This window comes from Lepidochelys olivacea, assembly GCF_965140295.1.
Source record: "Lepidochelys olivacea isolate rLepOli2 genome assembly, chromosome: 2".
In the NCBI taxonomy this organism is placed as follows: Eukaryota; Metazoa; Chordata; order Testudines; family Cheloniidae; genus Lepidochelys; species Lepidochelys olivacea.
In genome coordinates this window covers 161578106-161601366 of record NC_140412.1, presented here as the reverse complement: position 1 = coordinate 161601366, position 23261 = coordinate 161578106, and the positions used below count along the sequence as shown (strand labels likewise).

The 23261-nt window shown below is 39.9% G+C and overlaps 1 protein-coding gene across 4 annotated transcripts in view; it reads right to left on the bottom strand.

Moving 5' to 3' along the window:
* Positions 1-23261, bottom strand: part of EPB41L4B (erythrocyte membrane protein band 4.1 like 4B) — a 246643-nt gene that overhangs the window by 123390 nt on the left and 99992 nt on the right. For all 4 annotated transcript variants that reach the window (XM_084619648.1, XM_084619649.1, XM_084619650.1 and 1 more), the window contains exons 3-7: positions 17186-17228; positions 14789-14867; positions 10750-10794; positions 8030-8082; positions 3838-3958 (exon numbers count right to left, since the gene is read on the bottom strand). In XM_084619648.1, the coding sequence (XP_084475774.1) occupies positions 3838-3958; positions 8030-8082; positions 10750-10794; positions 14789-14867; positions 17186-17228 (341 nt within the window). The remainder of the gene's footprint in view (positions 1-3837; positions 3959-8029; positions 8083-10749; positions 10795-14788; positions 14868-17185; positions 17229-23261) is intronic.

Sequence of the window (23261 nt, the reverse complement as noted above, 5' to 3'; positions counted from 1 at the left end):
ACAGGAAAATAAACATCTTTCTTGTCGAGAGCTGCTCATCATACGCCCTTTTTTCCAGGCAGGGAATTACTGAGGCCAACATAACCATGCAGAATTTTAATTTGTGAATATAAACTCTGACTTAGGTCGAGAATGGGCCTCCATCCTCCCTTTTCCTTGGGAACTATGAAATTGTGGGAGTACAACCCTTTCCCTGGATGCTGAGGTGGAACTTGCTCTATAGGTCCTCATTTGAGGAGGATCTTCTCATGAGAGCAGTCCCTGTATAGGGGCCAGAAAGAGGGCTTCTTGAGAAGGGGGAGAAAGAAATTTGATGGTCGCTAAAGTGGATGATATCTAGTAACCACTTGTCTGCTACAGCCCTCCAGCTGTGGGCAATGTATGCTAGGCAGCCACCAAAAGGGGAATTTGGGAACAGACAAGGATGGTATCATTGTTACGTTGCAACTCCCCAGAGTCCTGTCAAAAGTAGCCTTTAGCTGGTGGAAAACGCTGAGTAGCTGTCATCGAGGGATGGGGCTGCATACCCTGGCCTCTAAATTCTTGAATGCTTGCACGGCTGTTCATGTGGTCATTGGTGTTAGAAACGCTGGGGAAAAGGTCTCAGCTTACATACCTGTTTATGATGCTTCCTTGGTGATGCTGGCAGAAATCCAAGTGCCAGCTCATGCCAAAGTTCCCATGTGTGAGTTGAACACTGATAAATACATAGCTGGAATCAGTCTGGCTCAACTGTGCATTAGTATTTAAAATAGGTATTAGAATTACAAGAATGTGTTTAGTGTTTAGACTTTACTGAATGCTTGTAAGTTGCTGCATGCATTAATCTCACTTATAACATCTGTATCCCATACTGGGAGGAAATATTTGAGCAGTTGTATTGTGAACCTCTGTGACTGTTAATCACCAGACAGGAGAGAGACATTAATTAGTGTGAAGGGCTGATCTTAAACAGAAGGTGTTATGTCCTTCCCAAGAGGCAAGCTCCATTGACACCAGACAGACTATTGTTTGTTGTTCTGCTCTCTCCCCCATAAAGATGAGTCATGCATGTGGAATCCTCCTCATCAGCTGAGTTTGCAGCTCAAGGCACAGGGTATGAAGGGATAAAACCCAGCAACATACGTACCTCTATGCTGCTTGGACTCTGGGAGGCAAGGTTTTTTTAGGCATAAGCAAGAGACGGCCAGCTGCTTAGCCTGGGTTAGCCCTAAAGGACAGAGCTTGTTGATTTATTACCTTTTTAAATTTAAGAATACAACACACACACACACACCTGCTTTAACCTTGTAAATAACTCTGTCCCCCCCCAATAAAATAAATCTTTAGATAGTTTATTATAAGATTGGCTACAAGTGCTGTCTTTGGGGTGAGATCTAAGGTGCAATTCACCTGGGGTAAGTGACCGGTCCTTTGGAACTGGAAGTAACTTGGGTATTGCTGTGACTCCTTGTGTAAAGGGCCATCTATCACAAAGGTACACTTATCTGGGGGGCGAAATAGATTGGACTACCCCAGGGGACTGTCTGGGACTCCATATTAAGGCTGTTGTAGTGCTTGAGGAGTTTGCACTTGATAATTGGTTGGTGAAATCTAAGTATACGACACACAACCCATTTGAGGTTTTTGCCCTGCCTCCTAACAGTCTGCCCTGAGGTTGATACTCATGCTCTTCAGTCATTGCAAGCAGCATTACATCCTCTTTGGGGCTGAGGTATAAATGACCAGGGAGTCACATCCACCGCAGCTTGAAGGGAGGTTTTAGCCATGAGTCTACCTTCTTCAGTAAGGGTTTGGAATTGAGCCTTGTCCTCCTGGGGGAGTTTTAACTTGGAATTCCAGGAACTTTGTGTAGTTCATAAAAAAATATTTTGCTAACAGGACCTGGTAGTTAGAGATTCTGAACTGGAGGCTGATGGATATAAATACCTTCCTCCCCAGAAGGCTCAGGTGTTTAGCTCCCTTGTCCGCAGCAGTGGTTTTAGGGCGTTGCTATCTGGATCCTTCCATGGCTGCTTGTACTGCTAGGGAGTTGGGGGCTCAGTGGGAAAACAATAATTCTGCCCCTTTCCTGGGCACAAAGTAACACTTCTCAGCCCTTTTAGCCATAGAGATACAGGTTGCTGGTGTATGCCATACCATTCTTGCTGGTTCCATACTGGCCTCATTCACTGGGAGGGCTACCTGATTGGGTCTGGGGGGCTGCTGAATATCCAAAAGTTTGTGCTGCATATCTTGAACGTCTTCTAATGGGATCTGAAGTTCTGCTGCCGCCCTCTGCAATAGTTGTTGATATTGCCTATGGTCATCAGGCAGGAAGGGTGAATATGGGGCAATTGCCTCATCAGGTGAGGAAGAGGATATGCTTGTTGGTACCACCTGATCTGGCTCATCATCTTCCTCCTGCACATATTCCTGAGAAGCAAGATGCTGTTATCAAGGAGGAGAGGGACATTGTGCTGCTCTTGTCAAGTGCATGGATCTGCGTGTCATGCATAAGGATCCCCCCCACACCAACAGGGCCACTATGAGGAGTCAAAGGCTGGTTGGGAGAGGGTGGTGGTGGTGGTAAGGCATTATATACAAGAAATCTCTTGGAGGGTAATCCTACCTGAGCCCAGGACAGGTCCAAGAAATTCTTGAAGTCCTGTCTATGCTAACCTCCCGAGGTAGGTGATGGTTCATCCTGGACATAGGATTCAGCAGATGAGAAAGCCAGCTCAATTAGCAGTACTGTCAATGACAGGGAGGAAGCTATGGCTCCTGGATAGACTAGGGGAGTAACTTCTCCTTGAGGTGGTTCCTTTTCTGGGATCAAAATGTAACTCAGAAGGATTGGGTCCAAGAGTAGAGGAGATTGTGGGCCCACAAAAATGAAGATATCCTCCAGGGTAGTGTATGTCTCAGTCTGTCCTGATGTTCTAGATGTTCCAGTTGTTGGTTTTTGCCAGATCTGCTGCCACAAGAGAGTGGTTGGTGGATCCCTATGGGGCTGGGCTGGTTCTGTCAGAGAAAGAGTCCCATCTAGAGCTCTTGGTTGGTACAGATGGTACTGGTCCTTTGGCTTGCTGGACGCTACAGTCAGCTTCAGTGTCAGTTATTCCGTTTCCATTACCTCTAATTCTCTCTTACTCCACTGGATTGCTGCCATGTAACTGGTTACAGTGGCAAATAGCACAGTACTACTGCAACAATCCAGACTCTTAACTGCTCTGAAGTTTTAGAAAAACTGCAGTGGCTAATACAATCTTCACAATTTCCAAAAGTCAAGTTCCCTTTGACCAAAGGAGGCTCAATATTTTGGGTTTAACATGAAGATGTCTGAGCTAAGACATGTCTCAATTTCATCCTCATCCAAACACCCCCCCCCAAAAAAAACCAAAAAAAACCAGTGTGGGAGGGTTGGATTTAGGCTTCTGGTTTGATACCAAATACCTGAAATCTTTGAAAGATTGAGTGTGTGGACAAAAATAGATCTCTGAAGGTGCTACCTTAAGTACAAATTAAGTGAAGGAGTCTTGCTTGCTTAAGTGAAGGAGTCTTGGAAGGCATGAAAATTCTCACTTGTGGAAAATGAACTCCTTGAACACAGGTCAAGGAGAAAAAATGGAGCCAAAGTGCTGAAACTTACAATTAACTTAACCACACAACCCTGTCTGATGTTAATGCCTGCCACTTTTTTTAAAGGGGTTCTAGATGTTTCTAGAAAACCCCTAAAACAACACACATTGAGACTGTTTGATCCCAAAACGGGGGTCTATGCAGCAATATTTGATTTTGGAGAAGAAACTCTTGTGTAACTTTATTATAACTGACACCACCACACAGGTACCATACCTGCACTCTTTCCATTTCTGAAAGATATCAAATTCCATAGCTTCAGTCTGGTTTGGTGTAAATCTGAATTCAGACACTAGTTCTGGTGTGTGTTCTGGGTGCTCACACTCTCCAAGTTCAGCTGGAATCATTCAGAAAGCCAGAAAAAAAGTCACTCTGTCATCACAACATTAAAAACAACTTGCTTCTACAAAGATATTTCCATATCCCCATTTAGCACACCTACTGAAGAAGCTTTAGAATATACATTTGTCATTGTCATCTGTATGAGTACTTAAGTTCTGCCATCTCAAATTACAAATCAGACTAGAAACTCTGTAGGAAAGTTTAGGACACAGATTCAGAATTCTAAACACATGAAATGCTGCTACTTCTTGCATTTAAGGGATTTCCAGAGGACTATAATTTCAGATCAAATGCACTACTTTTACATACAAGGTTATTCTGCATTTTCCTTTAATTGAAACATATTTTTTTCATCACTAAGTAGTGTTTCCCATGATCGCATATTTCTTCCCATATTGTATATATGGAAATGTAAAGATACAGTAGCTAGTGTCAAGAAATTGATTATAGCATTTTCTAAAACCCCAACACTATCATAATATTCATGTCTGTAGTATATATTTGGGAAGAGATTTTTTTTGAAGGCATAGATTGAGGCTGGTATTGATCCTGCAAGGTGCTGAGAACCCTTACATTGAACTAAGAACCCTCCTGAATTGAGCCCCTACCTCCTATACACTGGTGAGAAATTTCCCATGTGGTTCCACAAATGTCTGACCTATACAAATAATTTGCAATTTAACTGCTTCAGTACTGTTTAACAAATATGCAGCAAACATGCATCCCCAATGCTACCACATACAAATGACACATGCCTATATATGTACTAATGTTGGTGCTTTAATGGGTATTTTTAGTAAAAGTGATGGGCAGTAAACAAAAATTCATGGCCTGTGACCTGTCCATGATTTTTACTATATGCCCCTAACTAAAATTTGGGCTGGAGGACCACGGGTGCTCTGGGGCGGGAGGGAAGGGGTGGTCTGGGGGCACCGTGGGTGCTGAGTGGGATCGCATGGAACCCCTGCTGTTGTGGGGGAGGAGGTGGGTGGTGGTGCGAAGCCTGGGACCCCTGCTGGCGCCGGAGGGTATGTGCGCATTCGGGCTGTGCCGTGCAGCCTGGGACCCATGCTGGAAGGGGGGGGGGGAGGCGGCCGTGCGGGATCCCCGCTGGTGCTTGGGGGGGGGGGGCTGTGACCCAGGACCCCTGCTGGTTGAGCGGGAACCACAGCCAATGGGAGCTATGGGGGCAGCGCCTGTGGCCGCGAGCACCATACACAGCCCTCTGGCCCCTCAGCCTAGAAGCTGCAGGGATATGCTGGTGGAAGCTGGCGAGCCCCCCTCCCCCCAGATAAGCACTGCCCTGCACTCCAACCCCCTGCCCCAGCCCTGAGCCCTCTCCAACACACCCAAACTTCTGCTGCTGGCCCAGGGGCTGCCCAGCTCAGGTAGCCCCTGAATCAGCAAGGGCTGCTGCAGAAGTCACGGAAAGTCACAGAATCCGTGACTTCCGTGACAGACACGCAGCCTTATTTATAATGCATCTGTGTTCCTGCTGCTATGAACAACAAAGGAATTAAGAAAGTCAGTTCTGTTGAAGAAAATCTACTATCGCTTCATGTGAACATTACACATAAAAGTTGCAGAAATACAGAATAGAAAGACTATTTACATGGAAAAATAGTCTTTTTGAAGATAAAAAATGATAATGATTTATTTTAACTGATCAAGGACACCCAGATTAATTGTTAGCTGACAATTACATTTATGACCAAATAGATTAAATTTATGACCAAATTTTAGGGTTCCTAAAATATTAAATATCATGAGATCCATTGACCTTCATCTAAAATGAAGCTATCATTATCACGTGTACATTTTTTGTTCAACAGTATTTTCCAATGTGAATTACAACAGTAAAACATATACACAAGTTTTCAGAGACATTTGACAACTCTTGCTGCTGCTTTGTGTCTGAGAGAAGTCAGAAGCCTCTGACATAGATGCTGATCAGGATAAATCAGCAGAGCCAGATATGTACATTCAACTTCCCTGGCCGGTTCAACAGAAAGCAAATTTGTTGACATTTGAGGCATAATCCTAGGCCCATATCTTTTCACTGGGAGGTTCAGGGGTGAGGATGGCTTACTTTGGAGCTTGTTCTTTTTTATATACATACTGTAATCTAAAAATTACGTATGTGCATTCTAACATGTGGAAATAGGCAAATTATTAAAAAAAAATGCACCAACTGGTGGATGCATTTTAAAATGAGGTAGCTACCCAGATGTCTTTAAAAAGTGTACAATTATTTCACCTGTAGAGACACCACAGTCTCTTTAATGTAGAACGAAAAATAAATTTGTAATAGGATTTTATAATGTGAGAATGCAAACACCGACAATTTTGAGGTATTTAAAATATATTAGAAAGAATTCACTTGTTGGTTTCAATTAATAGTCAGAAATGCAGCTGGTTAAGTGAATTGTGTTAGAGTGACCTTAAATATAGTTTAACATATTGTACCAATTATTTTAGATGAAATAAAACCAAACTTTAAATACTATATAAGAAGATGAAGTTGCAATACAGGAGAATTCTAAAGCAGCTACAAAAGCATGAATAGATGCTTCTCTCCAGATTTTTCTTTACAAAAGTACAATTTACATCCCAAAGATGACAGAAAATGCCAGCTTTTAAGGCAGTTAGTTGAAACAATGTAATAATTAACCTAATAGAACAATATTATTCAAAAACCAGCCATAACGGTGAAGTAAAAACAGAGTCTTGATTAACAGAAAGAAACTGGCTCTCATTTAAAATGATTAACACACCAATTCCTAGTAACCTGCACTTTTATCATCCTGCTCACCCTTAAAAAAGCCGAAATAAAACATACATTTAAATTTAGGGTGAAGTTTAAACTACTGAGGAGGGAATAATCATTTTACAGTTCTTTAAATGCCTCTGCTTATTTACAAGTCTCCAATATCAATGTAAAAGAAAGAAATATACAAGAAATGATCCAAAAATTGCAATTCTAATATCTGCAGAGAGCCAGAATTCAATATTACAGTGCTAATATATGACATTATTTTAGAGAAAACTACTATAAGTACCTCCAAATAGAGAAAAATTAATTGAATCAAAGAAAAAATATGCCATCACCATTTATAAATACTTTGTTTTGACATACAGTTTTTAAAATATTGGTTTTGATACCTGATGATAAAAATTTCTTCTATGATACTGGTAATGCCATAAATGGATGACCTGCTCTACTCCTTTTCTTAGTAGAGATATAATTCTCCATATCTTTGATTATTGGAACTGTAGATATGTCAAGCTGTTCTATGAACAGTTCTCCTGGTCTAAAATTGGGATGAAGTTATCAATGCTTGTGATATTTCTAGAGTCCACAGACAAAAATGAGTGCATAACAATTTGAAGCTAATGTGGACTCTGGACTTTAACCTGGAAGGTCCATGTTGAGAGAGTAAAGAAGCAATATGAACGAAAAGAAAAGGGAGTAAATAATTCCTTTATCATCTTTGTGTACATACACAGTATGAACAAAACTGTGCAATATGCATCACAATTTCATGGGAAATGATACTACTTTTGCCTGCTCTTGTCTTCCCTGAATTTTGTTCCGAATTCTAGGTTGAATTGAACCCAAAATTTCATAGTCAATCTAATCCAAAACCACAAATTGGTCCCTATCTTTGAATCTGGGCCATAAATTCCTCCTAAAACACTAAATCGGAAGGATCCAAAGCCCACTATATTTAATGGAAAGACTTCTTTTGACCTCAATGGACTTTGGACCATGCCCAATATTAGGCCTATGGTCACTCAAGCCATGGAACAGAATTTCAAAACAATGAACTTTAACTGAGTTTCATTACAAAAGTTTCACAAATGTCTGATTGTGAGTCAGAGATTCTAAAACTCAGCAAATTTATGACACTAATTAATGACTAACCACAATAAAAATAGCTGCCACTTAAACAATGTACTGTCAATTTGCGCCTATTCATGACAAAAGGGAAAAATATGTGAAGAAACTGTTGGTCAACTTTTTAAAATAAACGTTGATGCAAATTATTTCTAAATAGTCACATACCTTGAAGACATAGAGCTGCTAGTTCCACAGCAGTATCATACGGACATTTCAGTCTTTAAAGAGACAAAATAAATAATAAAAATATGCACATTTCTTAACTTATACTTTATATAAGCCCTTTCTCCAGAAAAAAAATAAAAGAGTTCAACAGTCTAACTGAAAATAAAATATTAACTCAAAAGTATCAAGTAAATTGCACGATATTTAGATCATTCAAATATAATATTGTAGAACTGATCAATGAAATTGTTTTTAATTGTTCACTTTATTAATATAACTTCATAAGCAAAGTTTTATGAATGAAACAACATTCATTCATAAAACCAGTTACCCCAATAACTGGCTAATTGAGTTTCACTTTCAGTCCAATTGCTGCTTAAATCGCTGAAACTTACACTGTTTCATCATTGTAACTTCTGCTCACTGTTTGCTATTCATTATACTTGTCTATATTGTAACTTCTGCTCACTGTTTACCATTCCTTACACTTGTCCATATTGTAACTCCTGCTCACTGTTTACCATTCCTTACACTTGTCCATATTGTAACTCCTGCTCACTGTTTACCATTCCTTACACTTGTCCATATTGTAACTCTAACTCCATTTTAATTTGTCCCAAACTCCATTTTAAAATGCTCACTTCATTTTGTAAAAGCTTGCTGCAACCTTCATTTTTGCAAACTAAAAAAAATTAGTTTAGTTTAGATGTTTGAATGAGGTATGTATGGATGATGGAATCAACCTCCAGCCCCAGCCTGTCCTGATGAAATAAAGTGTAAACACAGAAGGGCTGAAGATGCAGACAACAGTAAGTAAGAGGAAGTAAGACAAAGTAAGAGGAGTCCACCCTCAAAAGAAAAGAACAAAAGTACAACTGAAGAAACATCAAAGCCAGGTCCTAGGCTGAAAGTCATGTCTGCAATTGACGGGTGATCAATCACACCGAACCCAGAGGCAGCGTGACACAGCAAAACCTATGGACTCTGGATTCAAACTAAAGCTGGAGATGGAAGACTTTGAAGGGTAACATTCTGCTGCCAACGTGGAAGGGCACCTGTGCATGCCCAACAGAGACCCAGCTCTTCCTTGTGCCTGGCTTTCCTGGCTAGTTAGCTGCCAAAAGCTATGAACCCAAGTCACGAACTCAAGCTACATTCAGGACTAGTTAACTATACAGCAGCTGCAGATCCTGTGTGTGTGTATGAACGAACGTGTAAATGAACATGAAACTGAATGAAATGTTATAGCTATAACTGACTGCCTACTACGATTCTTTTTGTATTCACAGCAAATGTGACATTTTGTCTTATCCCCTTAAATAAGATCCTGCTGGTTTTTATTTTATTGGTATAACAATATTTCCATTTAAATAAGCTTAGTTTACAAGTTAGTAATAAAGGTAATTATTTCTTAGTTTAGTAATTTCTCATTAATACTGAAAACATGATACGCTCAACTATAAATCATGTTTAAACTAATATTGAAAACATTAACCCAGAAGAAGAAAATAGGTGGTACTCCTACAATGGATTCTAGGATTAAATATTTTTCTTTATAAATCTTTTAAAATAAATATATCTATAATTTATCTATCTACCTCACAAATGCACAAGTACATTGTCAAAAAGAATAAGGCTGCAAAAACCATATTTTTTTACAAGAAAGAAGCGTTGACACTATTATCGAGTGTTTTTTCCACTCCCTTGCATCTGTCATACTGACAAGTATGGCAAGCTCACATTACATTTTAAATAATCATACAGATCAAGACATTCTTTGCCCTAATTATACACAGAGTATAATCGTTTTCCCATTTGTATGTGCCACTTGTTCTGTTGTGTAATAAATAATAAACTTCTGGTTAAGATTGAAACCTTCTAATATCCTAAAAACCACAATATTTACTGTACTTTAGCTATTTATTAACCAAATCTTTTTCATGCTCTTCTATGTCTGAAGAAATGAGCAATTTTAAGAGGACTGTGTCCTTTGTGTAAGAATTATTTCTCTAACCAAATGAAGTATGAGGTTTCTCTTCTGGAACTTGCTACTTGGAAATTAAAATCATGTATACTCTCTCTCTCTTTTTTAAACATACACAACACAATGTCCAGTTTCACCACCATATATTGTTCAAATTAAGAGCTCTCAGGGCTTCTCAGTTTCTTTTAAGGGTCTTATTTTGACTATTTCTCATTTCAATTTCAACTCTGATATTGACAAATGTGTAAGGTAACAGGATACCTACTATGATTCATATACGGTTTTTTATTTTAATCATGTTGTATGAGTGTATTTTAAATTTTTGAATATTTAAGAATGGCTACGTGCAGCATAATGCTCACTTACAATTAAATCTGTAACACACAAATAGCCATTAAGGATAATTGAATGGTTAAAGTTTGACACAGAAAGCTCTGCATAATATTGCATGCATAGATATATTGCTATCACCTTGTGACCAAATGAAAAAGTTCTTATTCCACTAGATTTTATTAATTTGGTTATGATTAATGTATGTGTATACATTTCCGTATTCTAATGGAAAAAGAAAAATGTACAAGAGAACACTGGATCAGTAAATGCAATTTACAATTCCTTATATACTTCTTTGAATAACAGAAAGAGCTTATGGGCTTAAAGTAATACTTTTAACCCTTAAAGTGGTGCTCTGTTACTTACACTTTAAGCAAGGTTACAGGAACAAAAATGTACTTACTTTCCTGAAAGAATGTCTTGTCGGAGCTGTAATACAAACAGGTACCTAACAAATACATTAAATAAATAAATATAAACAAACCACCAAACACATACAGAGTCATCTTTTTAGCCCTCATCTCTTCGTCAAGAGTACGTGCTTAGTCAAGACATTTCCATAAACTGATTTTGTAAGTTATATGAGCCTTCAGGATCAATTACAAAGAGCACTGCACACACTTGGTAGATGCTAAGTACCCTTAACTCTCATCGAAGTCAGTGGGAGTTCAGAACATTCTACACCTTGGAGGATTGCTCAGCATATTGCAGGATGAAGTCGTAAAGCTGCATTTCAGGAACCCATCCTTATTTAAGAGAGCACTGAAAGCATGTACTCAGCTTTGAGCACGGAGCCTTAATTCTACTGAAGCCCACACTTAAGTGCTGTCCTGAACTGCAGCCTAAATGAGCTATGAAGTCTAAAGGCAATTATGGCTTTATTTTAAAAATCAGAAGAGCTTTGAATGAGAGAAGAACAAAGATTCCATGATGAGTGGAGATAGAAACTAAATAGGTAGGCATATCTTTGGTTCTTACATGGCCTTCATTGCTATAGTGTGTAGGGGTATGTCTACCCTGTAATGCAAGCCGTGCTTGAGCCCGAGCTCATGGATAACTGATCAAGCCTTTTGCAAAGCAAGCTGCTTCCTGGTAATGTGTAGGGTGGGCAGTGAAGTTTTCCCACAGTGCAACATGGTTCTAGGGCTAGAGCGGCCACATTTTGGGGGAAAGGGGCGGGTGCTAGGTACTCTGGGATTTGGTGACATTGACTAGGGTCTGCACACTGTAGTGTGGACACCAGAGCCCTAGGTTCAAGCATGAGTTAGAAAGGTCTTAACGTAGGGTTAAAATACAACGTAGACACTCAAGCCCAGAGTTCCCTAACACAGGTCAGTTGACTCAAGTCCCACTAACCCTGAACTTACACTGCAGTGTAGACATACCCTACATGCCTCACAAACTTTAACTGTAAATAAACTCCCTAACTCAGAGATCCTCATTTTGCAGATGGGGATGTGGAGGCATAGAGAGATCAAGTGACTGACCAAGGCCACACAGGGGGTCTGTGGCGGAGCAGGTAACTGAATCTGCATTTCCCAGACTAATGCCCTATCCACTTGCCACTCTTTCCTAAGCCTGAGGATTCCTTTGTTTTATTTTTATTAAAACAAAGGTTTGTGGATTGGGAAAAATCACAACCACCTTGCTGCCTGGGGCATCTCACCTGGCTTTTCCTGCCCCCACCCCACCCAGCAATCTCACACTGAGGGCTAGTAGAGCATCTGGTGTAGATGCTCTATGCTGACAGGCGAGAGCTCTCCTGTCGGTATAATAAATCCACCTCCATAAGAGGTGGTAGCTAAGTCGGCAGGAGATGCTATCCCACTGATATAGCGCTGTCTACACCTGCACTTAAGTCAGCGTAACTTACGTCGCTCTGGGGGTGGCTTATTCACACCCCCAAGTGAAATAAGTTATACCAACATGAGTGGTAGTATAGACCAAGCCAAAATGCTCCTGCCTTGGGTATTCTGGAGCAGGGTGTCCTTCTTTGAGGTTAGGGGATGACAGGGGCTGCCCCCGCCCCAGCCTCTCCTGCCCCCACTCCCACTGAGGGGTGAGTTAAGAGGTGAATGAAATGAGTAAGACATCTGGGCTCAAAGCAGCATGATGCATGTCTCCAGTCTTCAAAAAGAAGAGCGTAGCAAACGTCTCTATTCTTTTCTCTACTGGCACTGAAGGACATGTTGGGAACAGAATAGGAAGGATCAGGCACCGTGAGTCACCAGCACCTTGCAACGAACAAACTAATTTTTCACATTCATGTGTTTGGGAGATTGTGAGCTGACCTTTCAATGTTTAGAAGACTGAATCAGTTCAAAACAGACAGGGGAACAGGAACCAAAGGCATGTTTAGGAAGCTTTTCTGTGTGCTATGCAGCAGAAAAGCTCATGGAAAAAGAGTAGGGGTCAGAATTTTACACATGCCTAACTTACATACACAGCTGATACCCGGGTTGCCACTTACATGTCAGTATTTATATATGTAAAAGTAATTGTGCACCACCACAGGAATCTGGGCTTAGAAAATCTGTCCCTACTATTTTGCTCCAGGATTTCAAAATAACATGAATGCTGGTAAATTTTGGGGGGGGAATAATCCAGGCAATACCACCACTTGCTAGCCCGAGGAATATTGCAACTCTCTCCACACCTGACTCCCTGTTATTTCCTTTTTCTGTGCAAGCCTACTATTGCATCTCAGTTTCTGGTATCCCACTTCAAGGAGCAAAATACATTCTTCAAAAGAAACAACCCATTGTTATTCTGACTAAAACTAATGAAGCCCTGTAGACAAAAATGCCAGCAGATGCCTTCCTTGGTGCATTAAATTTTAAGAAATGTCATCACTTCCCCATAAAAGTGTTAACTGTGACCACATTATTTTTACAGCCTCAAAAGGCATCTGCTAAAAATATCTTTATACAGGACAAAGATCTAGTGTAATTTCTTCTTCAATTAGCTCATTTTGTTACCACTATAAATCTTCCCCCCATTCCCTGCACTGAATTTGCACCTGCTGTCCTGGTCTCTTACCTAATTCTACAGAATGCTGGGAAATGCAACTTAGCCAGAGTGGAGGTTCATTAAAAAAAATTAGAATGACAAAGGGTGTCTGTATCTCTATTCTAAAATGTTTTTTATATATCATCCTACATAATGTAACTATGAATCTTCTCATTACACATGCAGATGCCTCATCCTTTTAGGAATCCTACTGAACTCTTGAACTCAATTATATCAGTGGCAGTGAGTTCCATAGGTTAATTATGGACTGTATGAAAAAGCGTGGCCTTTTATCAGTTTATTGCTATTGCAGTAATTGGTAACGTATATTAAGGCTTCTATGGAAGTTTCAAAGTAAGTAAGTGGGCAATTACAATTAGCTCATTAATCTTGTGGCACAGCAGTCAAAGTAGTACTTAATCACTGCATCAGAAAAGGAAATAGTAAACAGAGGTCTGCTGACTAAAAGTTTCTTATAAAGAAACTACAAAATTATCAATATAATCTTTAAAGAGCATGGTGGAAACAGCTTGGCCCAATTAGCAATGCAGAGCAAATTAAAAAAAAACACCAAGAAGTTCCAAATTGTCAGAAACAGAAAAATGACAGCAGGAAGGGGTACAAAATAATTAGAGACACAATTTGGCCTGACTAGAAGAGTTGGGAGGAATGGGAAGTGCAAAAATAGGCAATTCCCCCCTTCTTCTGAATTGTGGGAGAGCTCCTCACTTAACAAGTATGGAATGTTCTCAAAGACCACAGGTCATCCACAGCCTCAACACAATGATAAGAAGTCCCTACAGGATGAATGGTCACCGAACAGCTTCCATTAGTGCAGGGAGACTGTGAACAAGTGGAGGGGGACTGGGGGGGGGGGGGGTTAGAGAAGATTGAGCTGTTTCCATTGCTCCCAATCCTCCCAAAATTCTGCTGATTTTGGGTCTTTGACCCATTTGACTTTTATTTGATCACCTCCACATTTCACAGCAGAGAAGAGCACAGAGCCCAGCTGTTGGCATTATACATTGGAAACCCCCTTCCATCCCCCCACCCACCATGGGTTTGACAGGCAATACTGCTGCAGAGAGTCCTCCTTTTCCAGGTTCAGCTCCTACCCACCCAGTCACGGCTCCCTTTCAAGAGTCACAAAACCTAAAACACACGGAGAGTGGGAGGGAAATACCACTGACCCATCTGCCTCTCCATCCAAAAGCACCTGAGAGGCCAAAGCAACAGGTTTGGGCAAAAAATGGAAAGGGGAGCATATGGCCCTTAGACTGTCATAAAACACCAACTAGAAGATTGAATATGATGCCTATTCTACCAAGGAAGCACATATAACCCACATTCCTCCCTCCCCCACAGTTTAATCCCCAAATACCTTATACACCCCATTGTCAGACATCAGTTTAGCAATCAAAATTATTTCCTACCTTGTAAACTCCTCGTGAAGGTTGTTCGGTTCTGATGAGTAATATTTAATTCGGAAATGCAAAGTGTATGGAGGTCCAACTGTATATACAAAGATTCAAAACAGAAGTTTACACAGGTTTGGTGATCCCATAGAGCAAGAAAAATTTAACACAAAGTAATTATATTTTAAAGTATCCTCATCACAGTAACATTTGACTTGTGTCTTAAATTAAAACTATTTACAACAAGAAATAATTATGTGCCCGTTGTGAGCATTTTAGTGTGCTACCACAGCCAATATAATAAGAAATTAAGCCATGGCTCATTTGTCAAACAAATATTTGTCCAAAAAGATGTGCCTTGCACTGTGCTGGGAATGTTGGAAAAATTCAAGCTCTGATGGACATGAGAGAGTAACCTCCCCACCTTAGTTCTCAAGCTAAAAAGGTTCAGCAAATACACTTTTGCTGATTTGGGCTATCATGGTGCATGTCTGGCTAAAGTATATCTTCCAGAAAGGCATCCAGTCTTTGTTTGAAGACATTAAGAAATGGAGAATCCACCACCTTTCTATCTAGGTGCTTATATGACGACAATCACCACTGTAGTTTCTGAATGCCTATTGATCACTCAATCTACTAGGCAGATGGGCAGCCAAAAGCTGCACTAGTTGAAGCTTTAAAATTGTCTTCAGGGGTAACCCCAAGAAGAGGTGTTTCAGAAGTCAAAACCACAGGTGACAAAGTTGGCCGGTGAGATCTACCTCCTCAAGGCACTGCCTCTTAACACTAGCCGCTGCTGGTGGAAAAAATAAAGCCATATGCACCACTGTCCAAAGACAATAGAGGACCCAAACTTCTTCACAAATGCAAACCACTTTGGCAAGAAAAGGACATATTGTGCTGAGAGATGGAGCTACTGCAACCCCCATGAAGTTGCTTCCCCACTGCCTTCTCTAGTATGGGTCTGAGCCAGCTTGTTCTCATACAATCCCCTAACTGGGCCAGACACCGTGAAAGCAATGAAACTAAATCTGTTAAAAATGCCTTGTGCAGAAAATATTTGATTCTTCCCTCTAGAATCATTTTCTCTTTTCCTTGGCATATCAGAGAATAAGCACTTGCTGATCATGTATCCAAGTACAGAGAAGCAGGTTGAGATGTCATGAAAAGGTGAGGTCAATTCAAGCACCAGAGCTATCAATGGCAATGGACCCTAAATTTCTTCACAATCTACCCTATTAGCCTCATACACACAAGAAGTGGTAAGAGTGAAAGCATAGTGCCCCGCAGGCCTTGCATGAAAGGGCCACTCAAAGTGGGTGAGCAGCTCCCTCTGAGAAAGGAAAGAACAGAGAGCACTAAAGAAAAACCTGTGTCCACTCCTTCCAGATCTTGAAAATTGGTCAGTAGCATCTTATGATCAGCCATACCTACAGTAATTGTTAGATCTCATAAAATCAACATGGACACCTGGCCTATGTCCATTGCTAGCAGACATTTACTGCCCAAGGATACTATTGCTGTCTACATATCATACCCAGACCTGACTCCAGATTAATAGGGATCGATGAAGCTGGAGAAATCAGATGAACACAGATGTTTCAAGGGACAGTTTATTGAGCCAGGGTTGAATCATAGTTTAAGGGTAGTTAGCAGCTTTACCCTCTCCCAAAGGAAAGAGTTAACAATCCCTGTCAGTAATGGTCTCAGGACCGCCTCTCTTGGCATCCACTTGCCACCAATGACATGAGTTCAGCTCACAAAAATCCAGACATATCCAGGAACTATGTACATTAAACCAGGTGAAAGTACACCAGTGAAGATGCAAGGGGAGGCAGCAGAGGCTACCTGGACACGAAACTCAAAGGACTTCTGCAGCTTCCAACAGGAACTGCCAACACTTGGGTCCCTCCTGCCACCGTTCCTTCTTTTCCAGGCCAATTTCCCCATCTAATTTAGGGGTCACAAGAAAGGGGAGTGCTTCTTCCTACTCTCCCCCACGCCTCCAACTAATATTAACAGGCACCTAGGAGAAATCACATAAGCTTTTCTAAGCTGATATTTGTCTGCTGAATCTATTAGCAGCAACCTAAGCTGATGCTTGCTCCCCAGCCCTGGTTTATGAAAAAGTAACTCCAGGCAGGAGGAAGGGACTTTTGGCATCAACAAAAGTGGTAAATAAAAATCATATTTAAAGGAGAGAGTTGAAGATTGGTGCATTACTCATTGGTCCATTACCCTTGCTTTTATACAAAAAGGTTTCACCAGGCAGCCAACCATTAACATGAATCCATTGTCTGAGAAATATTCACTATATTACGGAAACATTTGGAGCCTCACAATCATGTTCACAAATACTCTAAACTGAACTCTTAGGGGAGGAATAAAATAAACTTGTGGACCGATGTTACTTACTTTTTATTTGCTTCTTAATTGGTTTAGAATGGTCCAGCCAGTGCTAAAAAAAGAAAACCTGTGTTTAAAAGTAATTCATTTTCAAGATTTTACTGGTATTTTACTAATAGAGCACAAATTCATTTAAAGGAAGGTGAAAGCAAAGACTTCCATATCTATCTGGTAATCTTTTATGGCTGTTTTCACTAGAAAATGTTTTTTTGAACACACACACACAGCGCTCAGGTGCCTATCTTATCAGTAAAACGGGACCTTAAAAGTTAAACACACCCATGGGAGCTTCCTCCTTGTGAGGCACAACCCAATTAGTAGTGAAAGGCTGTAAAAACAAACATACAATTACAGTGGGATGTAGGGAATGAAGGTTTTCCTCAAACTCTGGGCCCAATGCTTTAACCGTTACTTATGACCCTCTGAAGGCAGCCGATTGTCTGGTTCAATCCCACTCAGTGGCACTCCCGTATGGCTCCCTCCACTTCTCTGCATTTCTCCACCCACTCTGTGGTTCTCTCAAGCTCAGAGTCTAAGGCCTATTCCACCCTTAAAACTTTTGCTGGTATAGCAATGTCAGTTAGGAGTGTGATTATTTAAAAAAAAACAAACAAAACAAAAAAACCCCATTTTATACTGGAAAAAGCCCTTATGGAAACGAAGTTATACTGGCAAAAAAGTGCCTTTGATGGTATAGCTTATTTTGTTCTGGGAACCGGTATGAGCTACACCAAAAAAAGCACTTGAGCCAATATAAACTCTGTCTACACAAGGACGCTCTGCTTTACTGGCAAACCTTTTCCAGTGCAGACTAGTCCTAAGTTTTATACTGTTCCTGTACAGTGCCCAGCGTGAAACATCATGCCCGAATGAGGCATCTGGGTGTGTTACCAAAATATAAATATTAAATTATGAGAACTTGTCGAGATAGTCCCCTCACTAAATTGCAGAAGATAATTTGGGCCACCTTACCATAAGACAAATTCTCTTCCCATTTTTTGCTGTTTATTTAAAAACATATAAAATAAATTAATAAGACCAGTAAGTTTGAAGCAGCAACATTCAGAAAAAGAAGCCTGTTCCTTTTGCTTGCTTTTCTTGTTGGGGCATTTCCATTCTATATTAAGCAAAAGCAGAATCAGAGTGAATACTTGGTATTCAATAGATTCTCCTCTGCTTTTGCTAAATGCATGTGAAAATAATTAATAAAATAGCACAACCACAGTTTTACTCTGGATGCCTTAATTGAAAGCAAAATTTATGCAACAGCTAGTTGTAAAAAGTGTATTTTAAAAGTTTGCCAACCCATAACCCAAATAGCAAATAAATTCCCTGCAGAATAAAAAAGAAATAGAACGATTATTCTAAATGTGCTTTTAGTTGCCCAGAGCTCGCCTGGACTCCCTTGGGAGAAGTTACCAAGGAAGCCACCTCTTTACAAATTTGAGAACCAGCACCATAGTGAAAAATAAAATGTTATAATTTTTATACAAATATATTACATAGCTGTAAACTAATATACACAAAATCAATTATTTATCTCTCATCCAGCAAATATACATTCACAAGAAATCAGCTAGTAATCATTTCAAGTTTCTGAGAAGAAACAAAATTATTCAAGCTTTGCTCTTTTGATTGAAATTATGCAATTAGAACTTTTGTTTTTTTGTTCTGGAGAAGAGGAACATTTTACTTCAATGAACACATTAGTCAGCAAAATATATCCCCAGCTATATTTATAGGAGCATTATCCACATTTATCAGTATTGTCATTTCAAGTTAAATTCAGGATGTACATACAATTCCATTTTCTTAAGGATTTCTAATACACAAGTTCAGTTCTATGACTGTTTGGAGTTCATCTAGACTAAAAAAGCATATACCGAAGCCCTTACAAAAATTTAAGATGACAATTTAGTGTTACACTTACCCAAACATGGAATACTACTCTTCAGTGTTTGATTTCTAAACTAAAAAGTAAAAAAAAATCCATCTTTTCACTTTTTTATTCACCTTCCAACTGTGCTGAGAAAGCTGCAGTACTCTTTTTTGAATTATCTTCATTGTGTGTACAGTAATTCCTCACTTAACGTCCTCCCGCTTAAAGCTGTTTCAAAGTTACGTCGCTGCTCCATTAGGGAACATGCTCATTTAAAGGTCTGCAATGCTCCCTTATAACAATTTGGCTGCCTGCTCTGTACACTGCATGTAAGATTTTGTGGAAAAGCAGCGACTTTGCAAGAGAGCATTGCACTGCGTCTCCACTCCTCTCTCTCACTCCCAGAAAGTCCTAAGCGCTGCCAAACAGGTACGGGGAAGGAACGGGGATGGAACGGGGATGTTGCGTGCTCCGGAGAGAAGACGGAGCGGGGGTGGGAAGAGGTGGGCCTGGAGCATCCCCCAGCAAAGTCAGTGCCTGTTCTTCTCTGGGTAAGCTGCCACAAAGGTGCTTCCTAGCGTCCTTGCCTGCAGCGGGCTGTGCCTGTGTGGGGTAAGCCGGGGCACTTCCCAACCACAATACTGTACAGTATATAATGCCTTTTGTGTCTGTCCCCAAAAAATTTCCTTGGAACCTAACCCCCTGCATTTACATTAAATCTTATGGGAAAATTGGATTTGTTTAACATCGTTTCACTTAAAGTTGCATTTTTCAGGAACATAACTACAACGTTAAGTGAGGAGTTACTGTATTGTAAATGATTAACACGTTTTAGAATGTCTGCACGTGGTATTCTGCTAAACATCCATAACACTGCAAATTACCAATTCATCTGTCACATGTACATAATTTTACAAAAACTAGCAATTTTTAAGAAATGTTGAAGAATCTAATAAGTAGCAAAATAGACCATTACATGAGATTCTAGCTTCAACAGCTAATGTACATTTGTAACCTTTCATTCCTGCTACTTATACAGTACAGTCATAAATGTAGGATTCTCCAGGGGACAACAAACAGCAAGCACTGGGCATCATTTTACATTCACTCCTTTGAGAAGCAAACTCAGATGCATGAGGGGTCCATTATACCTTTATTCAGCACTGTCCAAAATAGGGGGCGAGTGTAGCCTTTGTAGATTCATGAACGGCTATCAACTTAACCCCAGCTGTTTTGGACAGCTTCTGCAAAAACTGGGCTAAAATCCACCATAGTCAATGTCTGGATGTTTCTCCACAGTAGTGTTAGTTTTCTTACAGGCCCTCTGAACCCAAGTAATAACCCTTATCACCCTACTCCTCCCCATAAGCTGCAGTTGTCTGGATGGCTGAGATGGCCAGGAACACTGAAAGTGTGTCAAGAAAAAACAACATAGGCTTCTGCTGCCATAAAAACTGGGAGCACACCAGTTCAGAAGCCAGACTTCCATATGCCCATGGAATGCAGGCCCTAGCCTCTAAACAAAAAATCAGATGCTCTTATTATTGACAGCCAGCCAGACGAATGGCTTAAAAACGGAAGTGAAGACTTCATGGCATCCTTGCCAAGAACCAAACATTACTTGGCTATGTTACAAGCTATTGACTGGAACCCATAATCACTATCCCTGACTAAGAATGTGAACACAAAAGGGTGAATTCCAGAAGTCTTAGTATGAAGCTGCCTGGAGTTGGGGGACTCCACAAGAACTCTTTTTGATAACTTCTGCAGATGCGCTGCCTCGTTTGAAAAGCTGGAGCTCAGGCTAATGGACTTCAAGTTGTGAGGGTCCAAGTGCATCAAGGAGCCACTGCTTAGAAGGGGTCCTTTCAGGATGATACAAGAGTAGAAATTAGGTAGTCTTCTTTTCCTACCACACTACAGTCCACTACTCCAATTTGGACTCTGAGCAAGTTATTAGTGCCCTTGAAAGGTCAGAAAGATTAATCGCAAAAAGAAAAGGAGTACTTGTGGCACCTTAGAGACTAACCAATTTATTTGAGCATAATTCAGTTATGAAATTTATTTTTCTACATGAAGTTCAATAATAATTTTTTTATTTTTATACATTGAATGTTCAAGGCAAAGAAAAATGGCTACCTGCATTTTGACAGTTATTTGAGACATCATTGTCTTGATGTCTTTTATTAGTCTTCATCAAGGTGTGTGTAATATGGCAGTAACCATGGTAGGCCTGATTCACCACTGCATTACACTGGTGTAAAAGTGAAGCAACTTAATGGACATCACCAACTGAGAATGTTTGCAATGGAGTTACACTTGGTTTCTATACCAGTGTAACAATGGTGAATCAGGCCCAATGTTTTTAGTTTTTAAGGACCTGGTTGGAATTAATAGCAATATTATTTCCAAGGTCATTGCAGAAATGAAATCATTATTATACCAGATCATTTCCATTGGCGAGAAAACTTGCTAGATTTTGTTTGAAGGATATATTTATTAAACAGAATGTTAGATTTATCCCAAATGATTTCTATTTTTGTCCTTTTTGTTTCACAAAACTGATGCAAAAATGAATTAGGATAATTTCCAGTTACTTCTCTGTTTATTTAATCACTTTCTATCTCCTTGAAGGAAAATACTGTGAGTAATTCCTCAATAATGGTAACAGCCAATATTTTCCCAAAATAGAACAGCCATATAAGGTAAGAGATGCATTTATGTCAAGATACAGCCAATAAACTGTACCTACTGGAACACTCCAAGGATGACTGCAACTGCCGACTGAAGTTGGTACAACTGCACCAGCATGCCTCTTAAGCAATACAGGCTGACAAATACACCACACACCTGTGCTTTGAAAACTCCATTGGCTCCCCATTTGCTTCATAAAAGAATTCAAAGTCCTGGTCTTGAGCTACAAAGCCCTCAGAGGTGACCTGCAAAGGAAAAAAATTGGGTTTGACCCTTTTTTGTTACTTGTTTTGCTGCTTTATTATGCATAAAGAAGACCTGCAAAATGTTTTGTCCCTGCTTGTTTTCAACCTTCAGAATGTCCTGAATGGCAAGTCTGGTTTTGCTGGAAGACTTATTGGAAGTGTCAAGAGATACCATCTACAAACTCTCTCAGCCATTAACAGGTGGGGGGCACTGAACCGCTGTCAAATACATTTTCTTCCTAAGGTTTGTTAAGCGTTAACATGAACAAAAAGCAAAGAGCTTTAAATCAACAATCTGAACCAATAACACTTCCCTCTCAATAAGGTTTTGTTTGAGTGGTATCTCTGGTACCCTAATCCTACCAGTTCTTCCAAGATAGACAAGATCTGAATTTCTAAGGTAAAAACACAAGCAAGGAAAATACCAAAATAATTTTTCAAGGCAAAAAATATCCAATGAAAACATGGTCATGCCTTCTTTATACAGTATAAAGTTTTAAAAAAGAAATAAGAGCACAAACCCTTTTTCTTCTCTTCTGAAGGTCACCTTTAATAATAATTAGGGTACTGAACAGAATTGGGGCCACATTGTTATATGGACTTTACAAATATATAAGTGAGTGATGACTACACTCCCAAAAATTTACATAGATTAGAATCTGGTTTCCCTATGGTACACATCATATTCTATGACCTCACCAAGACAGTTATGTTCCATATGGATGATGCAGCTGCAAAGACCCAGAGAAGAGATATTAGATGCTATTTGTCAGAAAGGTAAGATTAGATCAGAACAGAGTCTCGGGTTCAAACACAAGACATACCTGTTTTAAGAAAGTTTTAACCCAACTGTAAATCAACAGTGTTTACATACCCACAGACTATATGTGGATGTTTCACGTAATGATTATGCTAATACTCCCCTCTACACAGGACAGGTTGACTTATCCATATTTATTTTACAAGTCTGCAACATGTGTTAGAACGCTAAAATTAGCAACTAAGATCTGGATTGGGTTGCAATAATTTTCTATCCAAAAAGTTTTAAAAATGTGGAGAAATGAGAAGATGTGTAACAGATGAAGTGAGGTTTGAAATACAGAGTACTAAAACTTCTGCATAGAAGGCAAGTTTGAACTGAGAGTGGTGACCTATAATAGCAGGGGATTCTCTAACTGCAAGTGCTAGCGCGAAGAAAGATGATAGGTCCCATTAATGTATATTTTAGTTAAGGGATTACAATATGATAAGAGGTAACTGAACAAAT